At 43.8% G+C, this 25,694-nt stretch overlaps 3 protein-coding genes across 3 annotated transcripts; all 3 read right to left on the bottom strand.

The window, feature by feature from the left end:
* Positions 1–725: 725 nt before the first annotated feature.
* Positions 726–3,417, bottom strand: LOC140358513 (meteorin-like protein). Its single transcript, XM_072443401.1, has 4 exons — positions 3,284–3,417; positions 2,764–3,167; positions 1,674–1,733; positions 726–1,457 (listed from the first exon to the last, which is right to left on the bottom strand). Exons 1-4 carry the CDS (start codon positions 3,388–3,390, stop codon positions 1,129–1,131), a joined length of 900 nt encoding a protein of 299 aa, XP_072299502.1. The 5' UTR covers positions 3,391–3,417; the 3' UTR covers positions 726–1,128.
* Positions 3,418–5,082: 1,665 nt separating this feature from the next.
* Positions 5,083–7,130, bottom strand: cbx8a (chromobox homolog 8a (Pc class homolog, Drosophila)). The gene is made up of 5 exons (XM_072443376.1): positions 6,905–7,130; positions 6,762–6,805; positions 6,387–6,452; positions 6,116–6,182; positions 5,083–5,852 (listed from the first exon to the last, which is right to left on the bottom strand). The coding sequence occupies exons 1-5, from the start codon at positions 6,971–6,973 to the stop codon at positions 5,175–5,177; spliced, it is 924 nt and encodes a 307-aa protein (XP_072299477.1). The 5' UTR covers positions 6,974–7,130; the 3' UTR covers positions 5,083–5,174.
* Positions 7,131–10,121: 2,991 nt separating this feature from the next.
* Positions 10,122–16,323, bottom strand: cbx4 (chromobox homolog 4 (Pc class homolog, Drosophila)). The gene is made up of 6 exons (XM_072443374.1): positions 16,118–16,323; positions 16,013–16,087; positions 15,867–15,910; positions 15,268–15,333; positions 13,493–13,559; positions 10,122–12,802 (listed from the first exon to the last, which is right to left on the bottom strand). The coding sequence occupies exons 2-6, from the start codon at positions 16,079–16,081 to the stop codon at positions 11,426–11,428; spliced, it is 1,623 nt and encodes a 540-aa protein (XP_072299475.1). The 5' UTR covers positions 16,082–16,087; positions 16,118–16,323; the 3' UTR covers positions 10,122–11,425.
* Between the last annotated feature and the right edge of the window lie 9,371 nt (positions 16,324–25,694).

Raw genomic sequence — 25,694 nt, 5'->3', positions numbered from 1 at the left:
ATGCTTCTATTATTCATACTCACCACTTATAAGTATTTTCCTCAGTTCTCATAGTATATTAATTCGAGGTATATTTCAACATTTTGCAATTTCAGCCACCACTGTTTATCAGCAAATGTTTCCCAAATGTGTTTGAGAAGTTTTCTTATATTATTGAATATTTCCAATACTTTCAACATTTACTCCTGGTAGAATTATGAAACTAGAATTGGTTGGGACCCAATAGTCATTATGTTTGCTTCAGCCCTTGTCACGGTGGAGCCTTTGTGTGGACCCTCTTCACCCCAGAGTCATTTACACTTTCATTGGGACCCATTTAGTCCTCATAAAACGTTCAACACAGCGTTTGTGCACCCTGCCTGGCCACGAAGAATGTGGCGGGAAGCCAGAAAAAAAACACTACTGCTTCAAAAGTCAATTTATTGTTTAGCTCTGGTGGGCGGAGCTGAGGGGAGGGTCTCCACAGGATTTGGGCCCCCAATTCTCTCTTTTTTTTAATTTCAATCAATCATGATTGGAGGGACCAATCCATCATTCATTGAATTTAAAGTTTTGAATTTTCTATTATGGTAGAGCTATATTTTAACCCTTTATTATATCATAAAACATCTGATCAACGGGGAAAGAGTGAGGAAACATTCTGTAGATTAGTGGGGAAGGAAACACAAGAATTGCATAGTTTACCTTGTCCAAACTTGTATAAACTCCAAGACAAATGACACGCATTATGATGAAAATATTTATCCACATTTATTTTACAAAGTTCAAGCAGTCTGAAATTCATCATGTGTCAGACAAAAACAACAACGACACAATTAATCACGTAACAACTTATAAGACAGGGCAGTTTTGGTGAGTGTTTGAGGGGGCGGGGCACCAACAGACGAGACTCCACCTCCTCTGAATGTCCCACAGACGCAGTGGAACAAAGACATAAGACCCTCTTGGAGCTGTGGGGCACCTCAGCAGTGGGCCTCTCCAAATGAGTACTCCAGCAGAGAGTGAAATACCTGCTGCGTGTACCTCCAGGGCACAACTATACTTGCTCTGACTAAGGGCCTCTGAGCGCTGCACAGAGGTGAGGAGGCCTGTGGTTTGGGCGTGTAGTGGGACAAGTTGAGCCGCTCCTCAGTCCAAAGGGAAATCGCAGGGGTTGCTCCGTGCCGCCCTGGCGCTGTGGTACGCTGACAGGAAGTCTTTGAATCGAGGGGCACACCCTAACCAGGCTCTCCCAAAGTGCTCTGACCCCGTAAATAGAAACTCTCCCTCTCCTGGTTTGATGTGGCACCGGAGGAGCGTGGAGATGTGTCCGGACCAGGAGGGACTGGACGTGGGGTACAAGTGAGATTGTTCAAACACGCTGCCGTGCTGCTTGTATACTCTGGTCACAGACACTTGTATTAAAGATGTCTCTCTGTCAGAGTGATGAGAGACCTGCTGTATGGAGCCTCGGACAACTGTGGGAAAAAAGATGTGTGCTGTTACATTCTGGGTCAATATTTATAAGTCATTTATTCTTTTCTTATATATGTCTTGTGTTTAAGGAAAATCTATTGCAGCAAACATTTATAACATAAATTGAAACTAGATGGCACATTGTTAAATTGATACAAGTGTCAAAACAATATAAAGGCATCTTAAATTATGCATACAACGTTGAGCTCTTCACTCACCAAAGTCACTGATGCAGATGGCCATGAGCAGCTCAGTGTTGTTGCAGGGACGACATGAATCTGTAAGAAAATGAAATTACATTAAAGCTTTTACAACAACTGTTAATCTAATTCGGTCTGATATTATCCTCTACCATCCATCACATTAAAAGGAGCCATGGTCACCCCAAAGAACGCTACTAATGCATTTTATTCTCTTCCCAGGATCAAAACCATCCCCGCCTTTGCTTCTTTTGCCCCTTTGGACGACCCCGAAGCAACACGGAGAGCTTCAAGAGTCAAACACTGCTCACTTGGAGGTTAGACAGACAGCTGTGCTTAATATAGGTCCAGGATGACATCAGCGCCTCGAGACGCTCACAGACAATCAAGAGGCATTCGAGGAATCTGACAAGTATTTGAACACTCCATTCAGCCCCTCTGGCCCGGTGCCCTCTGCTGCCCTGTGCTTAGCTTTGCTCTTAGTGCTTTGTTTCTCGATGGAAGCCAGACCGCCTGACAAACAGAGATGACCACCAGCATGCACACTTTCATCAGGGGTATAAAGAAACCTTCTTTTTTTTTCAGATAGTTGATTTTTTTTTGTCCTTATGTCGTGAGTTTCTGCCTGTTCTCTGATTTTGACTTTGAGAGTTTGTGAAGAATAATATGGACTATAATTTAATTTAAGGATTGTTCTCAGTTATATTTGGGTTAAAAGGGTTTACTTTATATATTGCTGTGAGTTGCTTTAAAACTAAAAGCACTAAATATAGACTAATTGATTAAGTTCAAAGTCTATTTTGCTCTTTTTAAAATCCATCTTGTCATTGATAAAAAAAAAAAACAGATGAAAAACTTTAGGCCTTTGTCGAGTTTACAAAAGTTTGAAATCAATTAATTTAAATAATAGTGATTTACTCTCAAAATTGTTGAGCGCGTTGAGAAGGTTTATTATTAAATCATCATATTTTTGGTCAATACTTGTTGATGTTAATGATAAATGAGTTGATTAATTGTTTTGTATTTAGGCCTAGTTGAATTTAACGAATGAAACGTTCCATGTGTTTAAGACTTTTTTGGCCCCACAGTCCGCTACAATAAACTTTACCTTGCGCTCCAGTTTGGTCCGGACTGGCCCCTGTCCTAGGGTAGGTCAGCTCGTACTTTAACCCCACGGCGCGTCTCCTCCACGACACGGTGCTCTGGACACTGGCCTCGAGGTACACGACAGCTCCGTGATCATCGTCCGCGCGGAAACACGTTATCCTCCTCCTCTCTGGACGCGGGCGCGGCGTGGTCAGCAGCTTCAGCCGCCCCGAGCGCTCAATGAACACGTTGACCCCGCGCAGGGACGGGGAGGCTTTGATGCAGACGGTTGGGCGCGCGGCGGAGGACAGACTGGGTTCCAGGACCACCCTGAGAGCCTGACCCGGGGAGGACCACCTTATCCAGCCCGCAGCGCAGCGCAGTCGCACCTGCAGCACGAGCCCGGGTTCCTTCTCATCTGTGAAGCTTCATCCACCACACACAGACATCACACAGACATCACACAGACATCACACAGACACCAGCATGTCATGATGGTGCAAGGACAATTACTCAGACAGTATATTTCATGCTTGCCTCACCTCCCGGTCCAGTTGCAGAAATCAGCTGTGCAGTTGATGAAAAATGTGGCCAAATATATCCAGTTTATCACATTGTAAAACATCTCATTGATGAAAACTGAGGCCATCCGAAGTGAAGTCTGCGGTGACACATGGGGACAAGAGGCTCGTGCGCTCCGAGGGCAGCGGCGCGAGCGGCGAGTGAGTGAGTGCGGGGCAGTGACAGACCAAGGTCATCATTATACACCCTCCTCCCTCCTTCCTTCACTCCCTCCCTCTCTCTCTCTTTCGCTCTCTTTCTCTTTCTCTCTCTCTTTCTTTCTCGCGTTTAAAAAAAGTTAAAACAAATAAATAAAAGAAAGTTAAAACCCTACTTTCGATCATTCTTCATGGAGTTAAATAGATTTTATGCCTTACTGTGGAATATTAGCCAAGGGAACAACTTGTCCAGGAGTATGGACGCGTTTGTATACGTTTTTCGACCCAAATAAGGTCCAAAATGATGCTTTTATTTCAGTCTTTTTTTGGGGGATAAAATGTTTCGCACTGGGGTTTTAAATGGCCTACATGTACACCCCAGCTTTTATTCATGCCGTGCTTATAGGTTTGATATTAGTTTAATATCTGGGAGCGCGCGAGTGCAAACGCGGTTCTTGGGCTCCCTCTAGCGACAGGATTGCGCACATAATTGTAACGAGCCTCTAAAACAAGCTCTTTCACTCATCAGTCCTTCATAACGTCAGATGAAAACCATATCTGTTCGTCACGCGTAATGGCGTAATGGCACGTGACCATTGGCAGCGTGACAGTGGCGGGTGGACATTTTAACGTGCAGAGCGTGACCACTGCGCTGAAGGCTTCAGGGTCATTCTTTGGAGAGAGTTTGGGGGGCCTCATGTTCCAAACGCACAACAAACGTTTGTGCTCAAAAAGGCAGAGTAAAGTCTTATAATCTTACATCACATCATCTTTAGGCATCTTTGTGCAATTATTTCATATCGTTTGAATTTTGAGATCGTCGAGGAAAAATGATGTCACACGCGAGTTAATTCGGTTTGGCATGAAAAGAAACCCCAAAACATATTGATTGATCACATGGTCTTGTATTGAAACACACGGATGTCACTCAAATTAGAACCCACTCGCCCTGTGTGGTTTGTGTTGCTGAGGCATGTGTGTGTAATGTATTGTTCGGGCCGCACGCAGCTTCACCACGCGCGCTCACGCTCGTTCCCGCTCTCTGACATCATTCTTGGTCACTTGAATTTAATGGAAGGCTCATTTCAATGGGTTATATTGCGTTTTTGAGTTGGTATTTGACAGTTCTGACACCTGAGATCTGATTTTAAATATTTAACCAATAACGTACCGAAGCTTCTGTTGGTGGTCAGCAGACAGAAAAGAAATAAAACAGGCCTGAGCTGGACGCGCCTCTTCCCAGATCTGACCTGTCTCAGCCTGGGCCTGCGTGTCTCCTAAAGCCGCGTGGGCCCGTCACAACGCCTCACAATTTAAGTGCATTTGCCTAATCTAAACTCCGGACTAAAAATAATTCGTGTAAAGAGGCCTCGATGGCTGAAGGCAGAAGTTCAACAAAATGTAGGCCTAATGTTCTTTATTATATTTTTAGTTTTTATGCTCCCTACATAAATGTTGGTATATATAGGTATGTGTTTATGCCGCATAGAAGTTTTATGCTGTACAATTTCATATTACTTAACACGGTTTTCAGCCCAATACTCATTCTTCTTCAGAATTAGCACAACTGTGATTGAGTCACTAGGAAATACAAATGTAATGTATACACATCCACACCAGTCTTCATTAACACGTGACATTTATTTTTTGCTGCTTATTATATGCGTTTATATAAGAGCAAGCGGCGTTTAGTGTCTCTACTTGAAGAGCACGCTCATCTTTTGTCTTTGAAGAAGCCCTTATCCGTGCTGCTTTCGCGGATGGTGACTGTCAAGAAGTTCATGGTGACGTCGGTCACGGTCACTGCCTCCACGCGGTTTAGAGGTGGCGTCCACAGGGTGCAGAAGTCTGCAGGGGGCGTGTGGTCGTCTGGGTCTGAGAGTGCAGGGATGATGGCGGGTCGGTGTTTAAGCGGGTGGTGAGACATTCTGTTCACAAAGTGAGTTCTGGTGTCCACTGTGCCCAAAGTGCACGTATAGGACGCACTGGACTTTGGGGTGATTGTGGTCTCCTCTTCAAACCTTTTAGTCAGCATGTTGAGAGTGTGGTCTGAATAATGTAAGGGCCTTGTTGCTGGACACTCCTCCAGTGACCTGCTGCGTTTGACCTCTTGGTATCCTAAAGGCCTTTTGGGTTTGCGTCCACGCTTTTTACGTATCACTTCCTTGTCAGTTATGGCTGGTCTGTACCTTCTCTCCAAGTCTGTATATCCAACAGGGACGCTCTCCCCTCTGTTGACTGCGCTGGGAGGGTAGATAGTGGGCACCACTGCGCGCAAACCCTCACGCGCCCTGGGCGTGATGACGCATTCTGACCTGGCAGAGACCAGACCCACTGACCTCGGCGTGGCTCTTCTCAACTCGTGTGGCTTGTTCCTGGCTTTGGCCTGGGCCTGTGGACATAACAAATAGACTTTGATATATTTCTGTGAGGAACTGGCCCTGGAAACTAACGGGCCCTAAAGCCTGCGCTTAATGTATGGCCATTGTATTTAGAGAATAGGCTTGAGGCACTGGATAAGATTGAATATAGGAAAACTATAGGCTAAAGATAAATGTGGTCAGACTTATAACCTATAAATTAATCAGGTCCTGATTTCCTGCCAACAAACTGTGCGTATCTCAGAGATAAAAGGCTTCACAGAAAACATTGTACCTTTAGAAGAAACGTCTGTGGCTTTGGGCCCCTCTTTTTGGGACCAAACCGCTCTCTCTCTCTTTCCCTGAAAAAAAAACAAAACAAATTAAGACAAATGTTAATGTTGCATTTTTATAATTAGTAGTCACACAGAAATTGCATTGCATCACTCTTTCAAACTCTAACTTAGTTGCAGAGCCGCGGCATGAGGCAGCTCTGTGTCTGCAGCACTGTTCCTGTTACATAAGCCATGCAGCGCGCTGGGCTCGGGCCTGTGGCAGGTCCTCACCTCTCCTCGAATGCGGCGAACAGTCGCGGATCCAGGATGTTCTCCTCTGGTTCCCATGTGCTGTATCTGCGTCACAACACACGACGAAACACGTTGAGTCTGCGAGGTTTCAAACTTGAACCAACAAACAGAGCCGCGCCACAGTCGGATCCGCGCTGCGCTGCGTTTGCCTATCATAGCGGATCGTGACGCAGAAAGCGCCTCGCGATTTACCCGCGCATCTGAGCCGCGCGTGGATGTTTCCAGCCCCTGCCTGATGTGCACAGATTGTAATAAACTGTGTGAAGCAGAACAGCGTACAAAAGCTGTCAACAAGACGCTGCAGTGGTGAGAGCGTCCAGAAAGGAGCGCTGTCCTTCACCGCCTCATACTCACTTCTGAGACCAGCCCTTCCATTTCAAAAGATATTCCCAGCGACCCTGCAAAATAAACACAGCACAGGTTAGCGGAGCCTGTCGACAACAGCAGAGCCCAGTGAACGCGTGGACACAGACTGAACAGAGAAATGCTCGAAATACCCGTCTGATTCGCCTTTTAAGGATGGACTCTGCCGCAAACACGCTTTCCCCCACGGCAGAGAGCTCCATGGCTCCCCGCGCTCACAATCCGTCGTTTGGTGTTTTATAAAACGTCCCCGTGTTGCTCTGGGCTTGTTTAATTCGCCACATCCCATAATACGCACAGAAACGTCATGACGTTAGTGTGCGTTGCCAGGCACAGAGCGCAGGACGCTGCTACGTGCCTCGGTTTGTGAGCGCGAGAAGAAGGCGGAGTCCCGCTGCTCGGGCGCGTGCGCTGGAATGTGTGCGTGCAACAACGGCAGTGGCACGCGGGCCCACGGGGCCTCGGACAAGGGCCACGCAGCATTACACAAATGTATTTATTTGTATTTATATGTATTTGTTTGAGTTTGAAATTGCAATGCACCAATAACCTGCACCAATAAAAAAACACATTCATGTGAGGAGAAAACAGAGTGAAACATGTTTAAAGAACATCATACTGGCTATGAAAATGATTAAATGATATGACATCAAATTAAGCTGATCTATACGCAAAATATTTTTGTCATACATTTGTTAAGGTCTCTTTGAACCGGATCATGGAGGGTTTTTTTCTCCTTGTTTTTTTTTTTCAAATTGAACGAGACATGAAGAGGAAATAATATATATACAGTTTTATATTGTTGCGTCCACGTTCATAAATAAAATAAATTGGCTATGTAAATAGCCAGTAGGCAATATAAGTGGCCTATGGAGGATTAATGCACAAAATCAGACAAAATCCCCCGTTAACAAATGTGTTCGTTGCACATTTAATTTTAGGGACTGTTTTACTCATTAGGCCTAAAGAATGTGTGCATTGCCCCATCACACAAAAATACGAACGCGCTTTTTTGTCTGTTGCCTAAACATGTTTCTTTTCTTTTTCGTTTTTTCTTTTTTGCTTTTTGTTCAACTTTATTCCATCAAGATAAAGTGCTTGATATGACCGTTTGAAGAGTATAAAAGTGAACATTTAGCACATTTAGTAGTTTTGATCATGGCAATTTTCCTCAGCATTACCACATCGTGCTGATATTAATGTTATTATTATTATTATTATTATTATTATTATTATCATTATAATTATCATTATCATTATCATTATCATTATTATTATTATTATGCCACATATATTTTTTTTACTTGATACACAACAAAATTACAACTGATGAGATTCAACAACAACAGAAAAGTAGGTAGACTTTGAACACTCTTCAAAGCAACTGCTGTGATTTGAGCTTAACAAAAATAAATGCAATTTCACTGAATGATAGAAAATAACTCAGGCGCCTTCTGAATTTCTTCGATAGTTATTTTCTGAATAAGGTTCTGCTGGTCATTGACAGCATTTAGGCATTAACAGTATCTTGTCTTCAAGCAATTAGTTTTCAGTACTTTTAAACAGGAATCATATCAACAAAAAGAGGACGAAAAACAATTGGACGCAAAACTCTGAATTAAGTTTGTCAATTAAGTGACGTTGATATTTCTATTAACTTTTATATAGTCTATTCTTTGTCTTCATTTTTTACTTGACAAAATCTTGTGTGAGCAAAAAAGACATCACACACGTGATCCGTTAATGGCTCCGCGGTGGTACGTGGTTGTTCTTATACAGCAGCTTATTTAGCAATGGTTTTCACATGATTTGCAAATATCAATGTACTTGGTTAATTTGTGTGGGTTATTTTTGCGGCGGCTGTTGTTATACCACGTTTGAAGAACATGTTTGAAGAACATGTCAGGTGCAACACTGTTGTGTGTCTTTTTTATCGTCACATTTTGCACATTTCGATCGAACACGATGGCATCTCATCACCTCTGCACGAGCCTAAACGCGCAGTGGACAAAAGACATGTAGCCTATGCCACAGCCACTAGAAATATATGAACCACCATTTTGATAGCGCGCCCGGACCGACATTTCACGACGTAGTGGCTCTTCCTCTGCTCCATATTTGGACGCAGAGCTGCGTGAAGTGTGAACAGCTTTTATCTAGAGCCCATGGAGAGCAGCATTAGCGACGTGAATAAACAGAGACGCGCCTGTGCCCCGCGTGAGACGCAGCACTGGTGCCGCTCTGTTTCTGGGCAACTACTGCCCCGCTCTGCTGCGTCACTCCGACAAACCACAAGCCCCGCTCAGGCGGAGGCGTGTGGCAGAGACCTGCCATCTTCTACATCAACGTTTGAACGGATTACAGGAACAATCCACCTGCAGCACAGTCCCCTGCCTAATATGAATGCAGGCTTAGTAAATGTGTACCAGTTACAGCCTGAATAAAACATCACCAATAAAAGAAGGCTACAACTTATTAATCGAAGGACGTACGTGGCCTCGTCAGGTCATTTTCCATTATTGGACTCCTAAATCAGTCAGCTGATCTCGGTGCTGACACTAGCCCATAGCGTCCTGCAGCTGCAATGATAAAGAGGGAATGTGAAACATCACACTGCCTCTATAAATATGTCTCTATGCTCCGAGCCCTGGTCCACTTTCTCACTCCAAAGGCCAAAGACTCTCTACAAGTCTGAGGTGCGCCTTGAGGGATTACAGTTATAGGCCCTTGGTGGACATATTAAGTAACATAAGCACAACCAAAGTCTAAAACTGCGTAAAGGAGTAACTGCCCCTTCAGTGCGCACCTGTTAAGTGCGCCTTCAGTGTGACGTCCAATGTAGCTTATTTAAAACCAGTGCTCGAAAGCATTTACCCTAAAACAAGGTCTTTAAATTTAGCCTCTCTGCGCCTAAATCCTGGACATTTTTTGCACAATGCTTTAACTATCAATAAGTGTAACTGCAGCTGATATAGAGCAGTTTGTCATTGTAACGCAAAGCAAATGAAAATGGAGGTAAATTCAGTGAAGCCTCATTAGGTGAACGGTAGGCCTACTGGAATGTGGCAAAATCAAATATCTCTCCCTAAATGGTCAATTCCATGCAGTAGGTTAAAGTGTAAGTTAACAATGAACATATTAAGTGGATTAAGAGTTGCAGAGAAATATATAAATATAAAGAAAATCAGTTCTGCAATGCAACACACTGCTCTAATGTATTGCTTTTATGCAACTGTGTTACTCTGTTGTTGAGTTCTATTGAACATTGTGTGCTTCTTAGGAAAAGGGAAACGCGAGTGAGTTCTTAATAGATAATCAAGTGTACAATATAATTTTAATACAACACACAAATTATTATTATTGTTTTATTTTTTATTGTAAGACAGCATCCAATAGGCCTAAGCTGTGCCAACACCAACCTTTTTGAAAACGTACTTTAGAACAATCATTTTGACATAGGATCAAGTGCAAAGTAACAAAAAGCAAAAGATTAACAATGAAGTAATACACAATCTAAATGTGCAGAAGCCAAGCAGCTTAGTGGATCACGTTCAGCTTCTGATGCAGAGAACATTGTTATTGTTTAGAACAACAAATTAACCCTCAATAAAATATTTTATAGCAGTTTTGCATTCATACTGGTTTTGCATTAAGTGTGCGTTGAAGGCAATTCAATCAATCTCAAATGTGGGTTTACGTCCAACGATTTCTCACTAACAAAAACTGACATTAGAACTAACAGCAGCAAAATGGAAACTACAGTAAAATAAAGTTGTTCCACAAATAAAAAGAGTTTATTCGTAGGAAACCAGCTTCTTCTAAACATAAAGCATTCACATATTCTTCATAGCATATATTTAACTTCAAAATGAGATGATTAAACGCTAATCGCTGTAACATTTTAGGTATTTCTAGAACAAACAAGGGACATTTCAAAGTAACTCCAGCAGATGTAAAGTCCATAACAAGGTCATAAATCACAGCCTCATTATGGTGTGAATCAATAGGTTTTTTCTTAACAAGAGCGAGTTTGAAAAATGACACCCATTTCTGAAAGGGAACTAACCTTTGAGATTATACATTTTCCTTTAAATATCAATTAAGATTGAGTAGGCAAGTAAACACATTCACGCTAATGTTTGCTAATTAAAACATATTTTAAATGTAGGCCTGGTTTGTAGGGATGAAAGCCAAATATAAATATGAAAGAGAGACGACCAATTCAACTCGAGCTCACGGTTTCATGACTTTAGAAATGATTAATGCAACTAAGTGCTTTCAGTTTGATCTTTGATTAACATAACCATTTCCTTTCAAATAGGACCAAAATAGGTTTTAATATTGTTTATACAAAATATGTATGAAACTTCATAGGGTTATACATTTGATACAAGACTCCTAAGTTAAATATGTCAATAACGAGCTGATATTATTAAATAGTGGAATGCATACATATGAATGCATTCACTCAAATTCTCGAGGGCACTTTCTTGGCTACATCACAGAATAGTTGCAGTATAAAACATAAGAAACATATTGAATTTTGCATTATAAATTATAAATTTAATATATCCAAAATTTGTATATTTTACATATTTACATAGAATGTATTGTCCATTACGCAGTCGCTGGTGGCCTCAAGGTTTAGTTTTAGTTTAAAAAGAAACATATTCCTTGAAGGTGACAGTGAGACTGTTTGTTGTAATGTCAGTAATTATAATATTCCCCATAAAAGGAGAGGGAGTTTTTGGTGCTTCTTGTGTCTTCTCTGAATGTTTCAGCGCCTCCTCTAAAGGAGGGTCTCTGACTTCAGGCTGAGTCTGCAGCTCTGGTTCTGGTTCTGGTTGTACTTCCAGTTCAGGTGTTTTATTATTCCTTGGACAGCTTAGGTCCATAGGTTCATCTTGGCTGTCCGAGGTCTGATAAGTGCACACGCTGTTGAGCGAACGGCTGCAGTGAAGGTCCATAGGTGTGTCCTGAGGAGGGCTGACCACGGCACTGGGCACGCTGAGGCTCCGGGACATCAGGAAAGCTTTGGAAACACTCCTCTCCTCCACTGGATCGGACAGCTTACGTTTGCGGTCCATGGGGAAAGAGGGTATCCTTATCTGATCCAGAGCGGTCGGGATGGGGATGTTAGTTTCAACAGTCCAAGAGGCAGAAGGTGAGCTTGCGGTCAGCTGTAAGGGCAAGTCGTCCGGTAAGTCCGCCTGACCGCGGGCCACCTCTGTATTGTACTCTTCTGCGGTGCTTGGTGATGGTTTGGAAAAGTGCCGATCCTTTGGGGAACACTTGATTGGGATTTCGGCTGCTGGTGGAGACTTTCCGTTCTCCGGATGCAACGCCTCTGAGACTTTGGTTCTGTGCAGTGGACTGTTTTCTGAGGGCTTGATGCTTTCCATTTTGTCTCCTTCTGATGATTCCCCATTTTTACCCTTTAGTTCATTAACCTTACTATCCATATATTTGCTCATGACAATAACAATACGTCCGTTCTTGTTTTTATTCTTGATTATCTTCATTTTACTGCTCATAGTGCTGGGTAGGCTTATATCCTTAGGGTCTGATTTCACTGCTTGAACAGTGTCATGCCCTTTAGCTGGTTTTCTCACCTCCACTGCCATCTCCTTCACTTTACTCAAGCAGCCTGTGTCTTTGTCTCTGACCCATTTCTGTTGCAGGGCCAGTGGTAAGTTCCAACCCGGATTGGATGGTTTACTCGGCGCCTCCTGAACTTTGACCACCTCCTTAAGCCTGGAGGCCTGGGTGTCATACATGCTGGGGTCAGGCTCATAATGGTGGTGCTTCTTGCTGTCTAGCTGGTAAATAAACTTCTTCTTGCCGATGATCGGGTCCACAGGAAGCTCCTGGCTGCTGGGCTGATACTGATGATGCTTCTTACTGTTGAGCTGATAGTGCTGCGGATGGGACCGTTGCACCAGGACAGGATCCAACTTAGGGCTGCTCTCTGGTTCCTGAAGGGTCACCTCCAGAGCTTCAGGGATGGTTGATCTCCGTGCAAAGGATGGCACCTTCAGACATTGGGGAAACAAATCAGCTTGTAATTTATGATAAGTTTATCAACACAGCACATGGCATCAGTTTGCTGATCTAACACATTCAATTCTGGTTACAGACAAATTAAAGACTAAAATGGACTGTCAAAAATGCAGCCCCCTTCCCCCTTACGCCTGCCTGACCCTGAGCCGTCACAGAGGCAGCGCAGCAGAACGTTCAAGAGACTTTGGCTGTGACCTGGGGTCAGAGCGGTGCCACTAGACGTGTCACGCTTTAGCCCTGAGCACTGGCCACGTGTGACTGAGGAGGTGTGGCATGCCTCTAAAGGACGAACACTGCTCTCCAAATAAATAATCACAATTGGCCCAGCGGAGAGGATCTGAAACAGTGTAATTATAGAACAGCTCTAATTTTAGTCATGTTTAAAAAGGGGAAATGAAGACCATGAGTCAGCTGTACCAAAATAATCCAACCTAGTTCAGTAAAAAGCAGGACATCTCTCTTGTTGTTTCAATTTAGTGCAAATAGGACATAAAGTACATGCAGTGCATGCAAAACCTCAGACTGCAAATTTGGTTTTCCTCTGAGCTTATGAAAGTTAAACTCTAGTACCACAAATCTGCCCTGTTCGTCTAGCACACTCCCAACAGCTCAGCAGAGAATCTGCGTGTTACAATCTTCTCTTTAAAGTGAATTATAGTTACCTGGAGGAGCATGTGCTTTGGCTTGGGCCCTCGTTTCCGGTATCCCATCAGCTGCTCTTGTCTCTCTCTGTGAAGGAATAAAACAACATTATTTCTATACTCACTGTTTACCTTCGGTGTTCACATCTTACTTTATATCAACAAGTGTAATCAACACGGGAGTTACAGGTTTGACGTGAGCAAATTTATTCATTTCCATCCTTTTCAAGGTCAAATGCAGAATTTAGATTTGGTCTGAGTAATGAGTGCCCCAATGCAGCCTACACAAAGTATTATGATCCTTATTTGCATAGCTCTCCATGGTAATCGCCCTGTTCCATATTCTCATTATCCTGGGGAAAATTCAATTAAGCTTACAGCGCGGAGGATCTCTGCTTCCTCTTGGAGCCAGGCCGCCCAGCCGTTTACACTTGAACTCTAAAAAGGATCACGAGGAAGGGATGAAATGGGATAAACATGGCATTGTGCTGTATTTTTGTTTTACATTTGGCTCTCGAATATGCTTACCGACTAATACCACTTTTGCAGTGTTATATATAGTGTAGTAGAGACAAAACAAGGTCTCTACAATGACTGTCCAATATCAACCTTGATTGGCTCAGCATGTGAAGGAAGGCCATACACAGGCTTCCCCACCATGCTATTGTTTCCCTTTCATTACAAATGTCATTGGAACCGGAAAATTGCCACAAGAAACACTTTAATGCTATAATGTGCGTGATTTCAAACAGCGTCCGACGTGGTGACCCCTATTCATCGAAGATTTGGCAATTACAGGCTCCCTCTCTCTCTCTCCCCTCTATGCACCCCTCCCCCATCCTCTGGGAGCCGGGAGGAATCCACACACACACAGAGGCAGTCCTCCATGACCATCGCCACACACTTACACGGGCTAGCAAAGAGGCAAAGCGGACTGCAAGGGGAACCCGAGAATGAAATGCTACACTGGCACCGCAGCGTGTCAATTAGCCTTTTCACAAATGTAAATTCCTTTCAGCAGCCATCTTGTCTTAGCTGGGCTCCCACGGGTGCTCTGATAGCCCGCGGAGAGGGTATATCCCACATAGACCACTAATGCCAAGTGAACAGGCCAAAATGACAGGCACATTTGTATTCATTACTCTTTCACCCTCCCGCTGACATTTCCGCATTTGTCATTATTCCAGTCCATTATCATGCATTACTAAGGGTTTGGTGGTATATCCGAGGTCGACATGCTGTAATAACATGTTATAAATGAGGGATTTGTCCACAATGTGTGAAAAAGAAAGCAGAGCGGCACCAATTTGCCCCCGAATGAGATAAACGATGCAGTAACAATGCAGTAACTTTACGAACAACTGGGTAAGGCAGCAGCATGTGCAGGCCTCTCTTCACACTTAACTCAGATACGCTTTTTTTACAATTTACCAGAGAAATCCAGCGTTCCAAAGCAAAGTAGGTCAATGGTAAGTTCTCCTGTCCACATGAAAAGGCAATAATTTGTGCTTAGCCTATTTGCCATGCATCTCTTCTATCCAATATTTACAGTAGTTTTTTTTAAAGAATCCAGGCTACCACACATCCCTGAGCCTTTTCCCCAAGGAGATAGTGCTGCAATGGGGCGAGAAGAGCGAGGGGGGGAGTGTGTGGGGGATCAGAGTGATAGAGTTACTGGAGCGCCCCTCCTCCCATGACCATATAAGGGCATTGTTGAAGTGGAGGTGGCGCGCGGCTGCTGTTTGGGGCCTCCGCTCCAGAGCTGTCCAAAGTCCACCACTCGCTGTCACTCTCACCTGTGTTGAAACGCGACCAGCAGCCGCGGGTCAAGGATGTTCTCTTCGGGTTCCCACGTGTTGTATCTGCAAAGAGGAAACACAACAATCAATCACATGCACCTGCAAACATGACCGGTGTAAAGTTATTTTAAAGCCTCAACACGCACATTTTGCCAGTAAACAAGGGTGGATTGTGGCCCCGTTTTGCATGCACACATCATTTAAGATGCATATGCGCGGTCTACGTCACGGTCCCGCCACATGCAACTCAAATGTCAAAACTCCCTTCACACAAAACTGTGCTCTGGCAACATACAGTCGGCCATTTTCGCTGCACAGTCTCGTAAATTCGCTGGCAGAGCAGAAATAATTAAAACGGGATTACACTGCTGTGCCTACCCCCTTCGCTCGCATAAATTAGTGAAGGCATCCGCGGATTCGGTGGAAACGCATACCAACCGCGCTCACGCCAGCGGCGGCTCCAGCAACAAACACAACCCGGGCACCGCGCACACGCACAAACACATCCCGCCCTCCACCATCATCACCATCTCGGCAACTTTGTGAAATAAATGGTGCACGAGCTGAACACAAGAGCACACTGCACTTGAACTTACTTAGGAGACCAGCCGCGCCACTTCACCAGGTACTCCGTCTTCCCCTGCGAGGATGCACGGACACAGAAAACGGATTAGACTCGGCTCCGTATTAAGACAGAGCATTTTCAACGTGTGTGATCGCGGCGGGGGGGGGGGTTGGATACCTTGCGAATGCGCTTCTTTTCTATGCCCTCCACCGCAAAGACGTGCTCTCCGGCAGCAGGCAGCTCCATTCTCACCTCCAAAATCCCGATCGTGCAAAAACACACACACACACACACACACACACACACGGGAAAGGCTCCTCCACGCAGGCTTCACGCGCAACGGTGTAAATAATTGAAACGTGTCCCTCCGTCAGTTAGAATTCAGTTAGGATCCAGAGGAAAAAGACGCGCGTTTCCCCTCCACCTTCCCTCCTTTTTGCACACGCCAGTTCAGCAGCCCGAGCAGCAGCAGCAGCAGCAGCAAGCAGCGAGCTCATAGACATCACAGTTGTACGGCGGTGGTGGTGTTGGTGGTGGTGGTGGTGTTGGTTGGTGGTGGTGAGCAGCTCGTTCGTTTCGTGCACTGCTCCAGCTCCAGCCCGGCGCGCGTGACGTCAGGACGGGGAGGGAGGGGGTGGAGACCTCGCGCGGAGCAGCACAGGGGTTCATCCCATACATTTTGGGATCTTAACTTCAAATTTCAAATCGGTCAAGCCGTTAGTGTCAGTGCGCCAAGTGGAGGTTTGAGAGGAGTTTTGAAAAAGCAGAACGAGATCACCAGGAGAAAACAAGAATCAAGAATGATGTGGGTTTTTTTTGTGGGTGGTATTTTGTTGATTCAGCTTTGATTTGGCATTATAAGTCAGGGGTTTTTAACAAAAAAACTTTTAGTGGGTCAACTGATAAATTACAGAATATAGTGAGGTAGTTCAATTCAGATATAATGTTATTACCACTGTGTATAGGCTTTAGTTGGAAATTACACACAAACTGTTCAGCATTGCGCAGTGGACATTCAAACGCTCAACGTCTCAACATACATGCATATTTTAGGTACATAATTTGGTTTAATTGGGCGTGTTCAATACCCGTTTTCAAATTTGTTTTCTGTCTTTCTTTCTTTTTTTTTTTTATACCAACTTGGTTCTCTTTATATTTCCTCTTCAGTCTTAACGATGTAGATCACACTTAAGCAGCCCGTGTCACACGTGCCATGTCCTCCAGCCTCAACTGTCATTACCATGACAAGCAGCAGAAGTGTGGCTCGCCTTGAGATTACCTGTGGCAACTTTTACAACTCGCGGCTGCAGCAAAGACGCGCGGCTCTAAATCAGACACATTTGCATCACGAGCCGTACGTGACACTTAAATCCGACTGCAGATCCCACACTGCCACTGAACAACTTCTCTGCGCTGCAAGTGTCACCACATGAAGTCAGATGAATTATGGGGACTCGACTGTAAACATGCGAGGAAGCCAATTCATTCAAAAGTGAAGACGTGGCTTTAAACTTTCTGACAAAGTTAAATGTATATGATATAAGTCTGCATTGTCACATCTCACGCGGTTCTCGTTTTTTAAAAGTAATTCAGCAGAAGAAGGGTTAAAGCGCGAGACGAGCAGAGCGGCAGCGGCTCGGCCAATTAAACACAGGCACGATATATCTCTGCCTGCCATATAAGGCAATGGACAGAACGCGTCCTAATCACGCCAATTTGGTCCGCGCTTTCGCCTCCGTCAAGGTGCGCGACGTGTGCGTGAAGTCCGGGCTCTAACGGTGACCCCCGTGTCCGAGCAGAGGCGCGGATCACGCGGTTTCCTCGTTTCCCCCCTGTGCCCTTCAGGCAGCGAAAACGCCCTGCTTCCCTAGCAACAGCGAAAGGGAAAGACAGAGGCAAGAGCACAAGCACAATTTAAGTTTCATAAATCAAATGAGGTAAAACGTGGAATTCGTGCATTTCGCGCAGTGATTCACGTCGAAATGCGCGTTCCCGAGTGTTTCCTTATACATTAGAGCACATATTTGTGTCCGCAATCATCCTGTTTAGTAAACCATGACACCCAAAATATAAATTATCTATCATTTAGTCTACCTGTGACGGGAAAGGGGTATTATATGGAGACGCACACGATCATTTGGAAAATCTTACAATCCCGCCGTCTAATTAATTAGATCTGAGGAGTAGAGCAGACAGTGTGTGATTTTAAATCCTCTAAAAACTGACAGCGCCTCTATTTGACATCGCCTTGTGAATGTGCGTCATTAGTGCCAGCTTTCATTGTTCCACTCTTGTATGGGAAACAAACCCGCATTGTCTCATCATAAGCGTCATGGAACCCGATTATTACGTTATAATCGTCCTTGCGACAAATCATAAAAGACAATTGGTGCGTTAAATAAAGACTTCTTCTTAAAGTCAGGTCGCGTTCTGAGCTTTGCACTTGTTCACCTGCGACTTGAGACAATCCAAACATGTCGTGAACGTTGAGAACCACGTGCGCTGTTGCCTCTCCAACGCGTCCAACTGATCTATAGCGGGATTTGAGTAAAGAGGTGCATTCATGGTAAATTAGACTAATGTGTGGTGCTATTTCTTTATTAAATTGACTCGCGAGTTCGTTAGCGGATGCCTGGAATCCCCACTTGTATGAGTGGCTCGTGTCTGGACTTTAGCAAAAACATTTGACATTTATTGTGTCCTTGCTGCCGGCGCCAAGGTCATCCAAGCCGTTATCTGCACGTGACGATAAAACCAGGGTCAGCAGGTTTGGTGTTTATCTGTGGCTTGACAGGATCTAAAAAAAAAAAAAATAACATTCCACGTCCTAAAGTATTGATACATTTTCTGTTAAATGCAAATGGCCTTGAAGCGTGAAGTTTGTAGTATTTCTCAAGTCGGTGGTTACTGTTTCAGTATGTGGGTGTAATGAATGTGTGGCCTCAGTTGCATGTGGAGCCAAGGAGGAGGAGGAGGAGGACCGGGGTCAGGTTAAGTCCTGATCCCTGGTCAGGTCCCAGCAGGAGGCAAAGAGCTCTGTGCTTCTTGACCTTTTCTGTTCCAACATCCTGGCTTTAATTCTTCCTTTATTCCCCCCCCCCCCCCCTCCATTCTTTTACAGTCTCGTGAAGCTAAGCAGTCCACACACAAACGTGGAACCAAAAGCTGTCTGAAGACTCCTAAAGGCCAAGATCAAGGCAAAGTTGACCAGGCAAGTGCACACACACCATGGTCTGGTCATGGGGTTCATGCTATGGCAGTTGTCCTCAATTCGCAAAGAATTTAAGCAATTAAAATACAATAAAAAGTATTATATTTTTGAAAGCCAGAAAATGTCGCTGGAAAAATCCTTCTAATCCAGGAAGAATCATTTGTCTGAGACCCACGAATAGGTGGTTTACAGTCACTTGAACTTGTTTTTCTTCCATAAAACCTGTGTGTGCAGTTTGAACCGTTCTGAAAAATGCTCATACTCACACTGTATATTGTATAACTAAGATTTGCTTTATTTAATTATTTAAGACATACAGACCAAAATCCTTTGACAATGAAAGGAGTAACCAAAGAGAAACAAGGAAACAGACCCAGAACATCCCACGTCTCATGCATCGACACGATATGAAACAAAATAAAATGTATGTTTTCATCCTTCAACATTTCATCATCTCAATTAAGTTAGAGACCCCAAGTCGAAGCCAGAAAAGAGAAATATGTAGTTGCTCTTGCTGTCCAAAGCTTCTTAATGCAAAATGCGCACAAAACCTCTTCACTTCTAAACGCTTTCGAAAGTTAATTGGAAGACAGCCTAGCACAATGTCAGCACAAAACAGTCACTCCTGGGAAAGGCCTCCACCTCGCTGGCAACCTCCACACCACCAAGTGCCCTCCATGCCAAGCGAGGGGACAAGGAACCAGCCAAACAGCTCGTCAAGGAAAGGAGTTGGGAGTTAGGAAGGACGAAGGGAACGAGACAGGATTGTACAGGGCAGTGGGAGATAGGCCTTTTGCAACAACCAAGCATCTAATTCATGTCAAAGGAACAGCGGTGATTGGTTTAGGAGACTGCAAGGACAGAGCAGAGGAGAGGAGGAGGAGGCTGGTATTACAAAAATGTTAAGAGGGCCCTACAGCCATTCTCACAGAGCACAGCGGGCGGTCATTAAACTCCTCTATCAAACAGCCTGATGTAGCAAGGACGTATACAATTACACACACACACACACACACACGCACACACACACACACGCACACACACACACACACACACACACACACACACACACACACACACACACACACACACACACACGCACACACACACACACACACACACACACACACACACGCACACACACACACACACACACACACACACACACACACGCACACACACACACACACACACACACACGCACACACACACACACACACACACACACACACACAGACACACGGACACACACACACGGACATACATAGGCATAGGAGGACAAACTATGCTGATTAGCCGCTCACGAAACAGGGGTGGGAAACTTCTAATTAGTGACTGTAAATATGTTGTGTGATTACAATATTTGACTGGATCCAGACTAATTACGCCGTGACAAAAACCTATCCCCACATTCGGCGTGCCTCCTTCAGGTGCCAACGCAGGAATCTCGCCGTTCTCTTTGTCTGCGCCTGACATATGTTTAATTATGATAATTGCAACAAATGAAAGCTATTAGCGGGCCATTCATCGCGGCACCTCTGAGTTCAATGTGCAGAAGATGGGGTAAGGGTGTGTGTCTGTGTGTGTGTGTGTGTGTGTGCGTGCGTGCGGGTGTGTATGTGTGTGTGTGTGTGTGTGTGTGTGGGTGTGTGTGTGTGTGTGTGCGTGCGTGTGTGTGTGTGTGTGTGTGCGTGTGTGTGTTCCTCCAGTGTCATTGTCAAAGCCATTGTTACAGCGAGGCGACAGGTCTGCGGAGAGAGAGAGAGCGCAGCAGAGATTGGGGTGTCGCTATGCACTGCCGGCAGGGTGGGCCTCTCCGCGAACCCCCCCCCCCATCACTACTAGTTCTCCTCGTGTCCCCCCCGCGAAGCTGCCAACGTGTGCGGTTCTACTATACCCCATTGATCCCGGCGGCTCGGAGTGGCCAGTGAGAGGCTGAGAGAGACGGAGAGAGCGCCAGAGGGAGGGGTGGGGTGTCTTTCAGGGTGGTACAGGGTGCAGGGGGACACCAGGGAGAAAAGAGGGTGCAGTGGAATTTTGGGAGAATGCAGCGGCTGAATACTCATCAAACAGAGTAGCCAAAAAGTGTATTCATGTAAGAGTAACGTTACTTCAAAACAAGTATAGAGGTCCAAGAAATGACTCAAGTGAGAGTAATTGTATGTCTAGACGTAACATTTGAATTATAATTTGAAGTTGATGTAAGTGATACACACAATCTGGTATTTTTAATGGCGAGGACACAAAAATGAGGAAACTCAATCATATCTGCAGTGCAAGAAACACAAATGTTTAAATAGCTTAATTTAATTTAAAGTCGGGACACCTGATTTTAAGTATGAAGCATTGTGTAACTTGTTCCAGGCTCTCACAAACGCTTTATGTTAATATTCACATATATATATACACATAAATATATTCACATATATATATACACATAACACATATATATATACACATACATATATTCACATATATTCATTTTCACTTTTTGGAATAGCGTTTTTTCAAACAATAAATTTAAATTGGAGTGGACCCCCCAAGCACAGCCAATGAGAGCGCTGTTTTTAGCTCTTACCTCCGGGTTAACGAAAGATAAAATACTTGATTATTAGATGCAGACAGCGCACAGCAACCTAATTTTGTCACGAAATGCTCCTCTCACAGTGTTGTATACTCTCAGGGGGAGGAATCTATTTTTGTGTCTCTTGTAGTCTCAATCACAGTGAAAAATAAACATTTGTTCAAGTAAGAGTACATTTACCTCAAACAAAAATTGAAATATTTTGCTTTTCGAGTTTGTGGACTGGAAATATCTGGAAAAAAAACACACCAAGAATTGAAAGAACGCTGAACCAAAAGAATTCACGGACGATACAAATCCCAGTTCTCCCATTTCGTTATTTTTTGCAAACCCCCCAAAGCCCTGTGCTCGTTTTGCTGCAGGTGACAGTGATGCAGTTACCGTGGCAACAGCAGTCTGTCTTCCAAGTTGTGCCGTGTGAAAAGCCGCTTAACTTTTGTATGATACTGAATCTTCTTTCTTTCATCGGCTCAAGTGTTTGGTGCGTCAGTGTAAATGATCTAGTGGCGTTCTCGTCCACATTCTACAGCAACAATAGCGGTACATACACCTAATGAGACTGACACTTAATTGGCAATTATCTGGGCAAATCTGTAATGACTCAGTAGACCTTGTGTTACTGCGCTCAAGTCATTCTTTCCTCATACTACAAAACACTCACGCAAGAACATCTTTTGCACGTGCGAGTAATTAAGTCGTAATATCTGTTAATTTGAGTACCGGTAATTGTTTGGAAGTGCCTGTGGCAAGTTAGACTATACACATTTCACTTTATACATTTTTTGGCCTATTTTGATCCAGTTTGATCATTTTGGTGAAGTTTATAAATGTACTTCCTGGTTGGACATGAACAGCAGATGTGATGTATAATTCCATAACTGTTCTCTAGCAACCATATTGTAAACAAGGGCAAAATCCATATACCTCCTATATAACACCTTTATTTTGTCAGATTATGGTTTGAAGTGTCAGAAAAACATATGAAATTGTCAGAATTTTCAATGTAATGGCGTTTATTGATGACATCAAAGTGGGATTCCATTTTTAGAAAACCAACTTGACTTATTTTGAAATTGCCACAAATTGCTGCTTGGCTGATGCAAAACTATGATAAACCAACCCACCAAACTAAGTAAACAAGTTAAATGTCTTAGTCACGTTCAACATGATGCAGAACATTGAGCAAAGTTTTACATTGGAATCTTTTGAAACATATTTTAATGTGCAAGTAAAATTTTTTGTTGTTGTAATTTCATAAATAATAATAATAATAATAATAACTTTTATTTATATAGCGCTTTTCAGTGACACAAAGTTGTCTGTTTGTTGTTGGACTAAATAGTAAAAATGTGAAATACATAGGAGAGAGTTCATTGGGAGATAAAAAAGGCAGACTCCAAAAATCTAAGAGATCTTCTTTAAAATGCACGCAACAAATTAAGCAAACTGCTGTGAATTTCAATTGATTTATTGCAGTCTATAGTAGATTAATAGACTGAAAATACAGCTTTTTCATCATCAAAACTACACCTATTGTCCTCTGCTTTCTCTTCCTAATATTATTGCAATCTGGGAGCACACCCCGGTTCAGATTTGGTCTGTCTTTGCTCTAATGCCACTCTAATGAAGACTGACACAGACTCTTATCCTGAGAGCCCCTAACCCCTCTCTGCTCTCCCCCATCATCTCCCGGGAACAGCTTATTTGCCTGCTTTTAATTGCGTTTTAATTTACATGTAAGCCTCGGAGCGCTGGTGATGAGAAGCCTGTCTTTTCTTCCTCCACTCCGGTGGCATTGTGAACTGTGGAGAGCCCCAATACGGTGGCCAAGACCTCCTGTGTACATAACAAAAAACAAGATCAAGTTCTAGTCCTTTTATGGGGTCAATAGCAATGGAGTGTCCAGCCAGATGATAGAGGCGCGACATGTGAGAGAGGGAGATAGTGGGAATTGGTAATGTAAATGACCTGGGCTTCTCTCCATCAAAATGTAATAGGACTCAGAGTGGACAGATAGACAAGTTTAATGTGCACGTCTATCTATATGGAAATTTCGACGGAGGCTCGGCTGTCGTCGCCAAAAACCCAGCAGCCAGATGCTTTTTTTTCTTCTTCATAATTCAGTTTGGGTTTGTGTATAGATAGAAAAGGGAAAGATAAGATGAGCACTACAGAGATTTATGATTTGCATTGTGTTTGGGGAGATAATGGGCCCATTCAGTTTGAAATATGCCAGTCGCAGCACTTGGAATGCTTAGTAGATTATGAAAATGGCTGTATCGTTTGTTGTTTATAGATAGTAAAAATGAAAAGGGAGGGGCCAAGACAAAGGATAGTCAAAATATATGTCAAGTCTGTTCTTCTCTCACAGAAAACAAAAGAACAGTTTGATTAATTATCAGTTGTGGGCTTGACAACCACATATTTAGTTTGCTTGGTCTAGCATTCAGGTTTTTCCAACATAAGCAAAATATGTGTTCGACTTAGTTTAGTTTGGTTTTTTCATTTGTATGAAAATCACTTTGGAAAACATATGCACAGCTGAAAGTGCAGAGTAAAACATACACAAACATACCGACATAAGATACAAAACACTAAAAGTAAAAACGACAAGGCCGACATTATTGTCTTCTTCTGAACCGTAATTATATTGTTAGTAATAATAAATTATGTTGGGGGGAAAAGTACTGGTTCTGATCAGAATCTGAAAGAATCTTCTAAACAAAGAACTTGCTCAGTAGCTTAATTTCATAGTCTTGATCAATACAGGTTAAAGTTTTAAAAATGTTTCAATGAAATTATCTATTTGCTATGTCTGCCAGGTTTGCATAAAACAACTTTTTATTATTATTTTTAATACAATTCTGCTTCCATGCTTTTTGGGGACATTACATTGACTTCTCTATTTTAACCTATGCACTTTAAATCATGTTGTTGATCTAATATCCTCCTAAACAAGGCAGGTCCCCATGAATAAAGTGTGCTCACAGATTGAAGTGCCCACAATGTGATGAATACACACCCACAGTATTTGTGTATTTGTGTGTAATAAGGTTGTACTTCCTCAGTGACGGCCCGAGGCGAAGCTGTCAGGAGCGACAAGGAGAGCGCTGTGTCACTCATCAGCCCAACGCTCGCACACAACATGACTTCACACACACACACACACACACACAGACACATACACACACACACACACACACACACACACACAGACACATACACACACACACAGACACAGACACAGACACAGACACAGACACAGACACATACACACACACACACACACACACACTAAGGGACAATGTGTAACAGGTACTCACCACATCACAGCTCCTCACAACAGCACACACAGGCGGAGCTTTGTCTGCTGCCTGTCCTCTGCCCCCCAACTCCCCACTCACCACAGACACAAACACACTCACACACACATACACACAGACACATACATACACAAACACACTGACACAGACAGACAGACAGACACACACACACACACACGCACGCACGCACGCACGCACGCATGCACGCATGCATGCACGCACACATATACACACACACAGTACAGTCTGTTGTTTGTATCTTATAGATTTGTTATGAGCTCCTGCATTGTCACTACTGATGTTACAAAGTGGCCTGTCCCAGGCCCAGTCCCAGGCCCAGTCCCAGTCCCAGTCCCAGTCCCAGTCCCTGTCCCAGTCCCAGTCCCAGTCCCATACCCAGTGTCCCTGTCCAGTCCCAGGCCCAGTCCCAGTCCCAGTCTCAGTCCCTGTCCCAGTCCCAGTCCCATACCCAGTGTCCCTGTCCAGTCCCAGGCCCAGTCCCAGGCCCAGTCCCAGTCCCTGTCCCAGTCCCAGTCCCAGTCTCAGTCCCATCGATAAACAAAGATTGTGTGAGAAATGGCCCTCGCTCAGGACCAGGTACTTTCCATTCAGATTAGAACCTTTTAGTAACTCAAGTACAACTCTGACCTTGGATGGAAATATGTATGTCATTCTTTGTCACTAAAATTCTGAGTAACAATGAATGATTGTGCTAATTTCATTGTTTGATTTTAGCTTCTT

This window comes from Eucyclogobius newberryi, unplaced genomic scaffold, assembly GCF_026437365.1.
Source record: "Eucyclogobius newberryi isolate DKJ021-1_F unplaced genomic scaffold, fEucNew1.0.hap1 SCAF_13, whole genome shotgun sequence".
Taxonomy (NCBI): Eukaryota; Metazoa; Chordata; class Actinopteri; order Gobiiformes; family Gobiidae; genus Eucyclogobius; species Eucyclogobius newberryi.
The sequence above is the reverse complement of the archived record's forward strand: the minus strand, read 5'-3'. Positions and strand labels throughout refer to the sequence as shown.

What these genes read in the sequence shown, in the direction of transcription:
- LOC140358513 (XM_072443401.1), bottom strand. Translation starts at nt 3,390, where the DNA reads ATGGCCTCAGTTTTCATCAATGAGATGTTTTACAATGTGATAAACTGG. An exon ending in TTCTGCAACTGGACCGGGAG is followed by an intron (nt 3,168 to 3,283) that starts GTGAGGCAAGCA and finishes TGGTGGATGAAG; the next exon opens with CTTCACAGATGAGAAGGAAC. An exon ending in GGACCAAACTGGAGCGCAAG is followed by an intron (nt 1,734 to 2,763) that starts GTAAAGTTTATT and finishes ATTTTCTTACAG; the next exon opens with ATTCATGTCGTCCCTGCAAC.
- cbx8a (XM_072443376.1), bottom strand. Translation starts at nt 6,973, where the DNA reads ATGGAGCTCTCTGCCGTGGGGGAAAGCGTGTTTGCGGCAGAGTCCATC. An exon ending in TGGAAGGGCTGGTCTCAGAA is followed by an intron (nt 6,453 to 6,761) that starts GTGAGTATGAGG and finishes GTTGTGACGCAG; the next exon opens with ATACAGCACATGGGAACCAG. An exon ending in CACAGACGTTTCTTCTAAAG is followed by an intron (nt 5,853 to 6,115) that starts GTACAATGTTTT and finishes TTATGTCCACAG; the next exon opens with GCCCAGGCCAAAGCCAGGAA.
- cbx4 (XM_072443374.1), bottom strand. Translation starts at nt 16,081, where the DNA reads ATGGAGCTGCCTGCTGCCGGAGAGCACGTCTTTGCGGTGGAGGGCATA. An exon ending in AAAAGAAGCGCATTCGCAAG is followed by an intron (nt 15,911 to 16,012) that starts GTATCCAACCCC and finishes GCATCCTCGCAG; the next exon opens with GGGAAGACGGAGTACCTGGT. An exon ending in CAAAGCACATGCTCCTCCAG is followed by an intron (nt 12,803 to 13,492) that starts GTAACTATAATT and finishes CAATGTCTGAAG; the next exon opens with GTGCCATCCTTTGCACGGAG.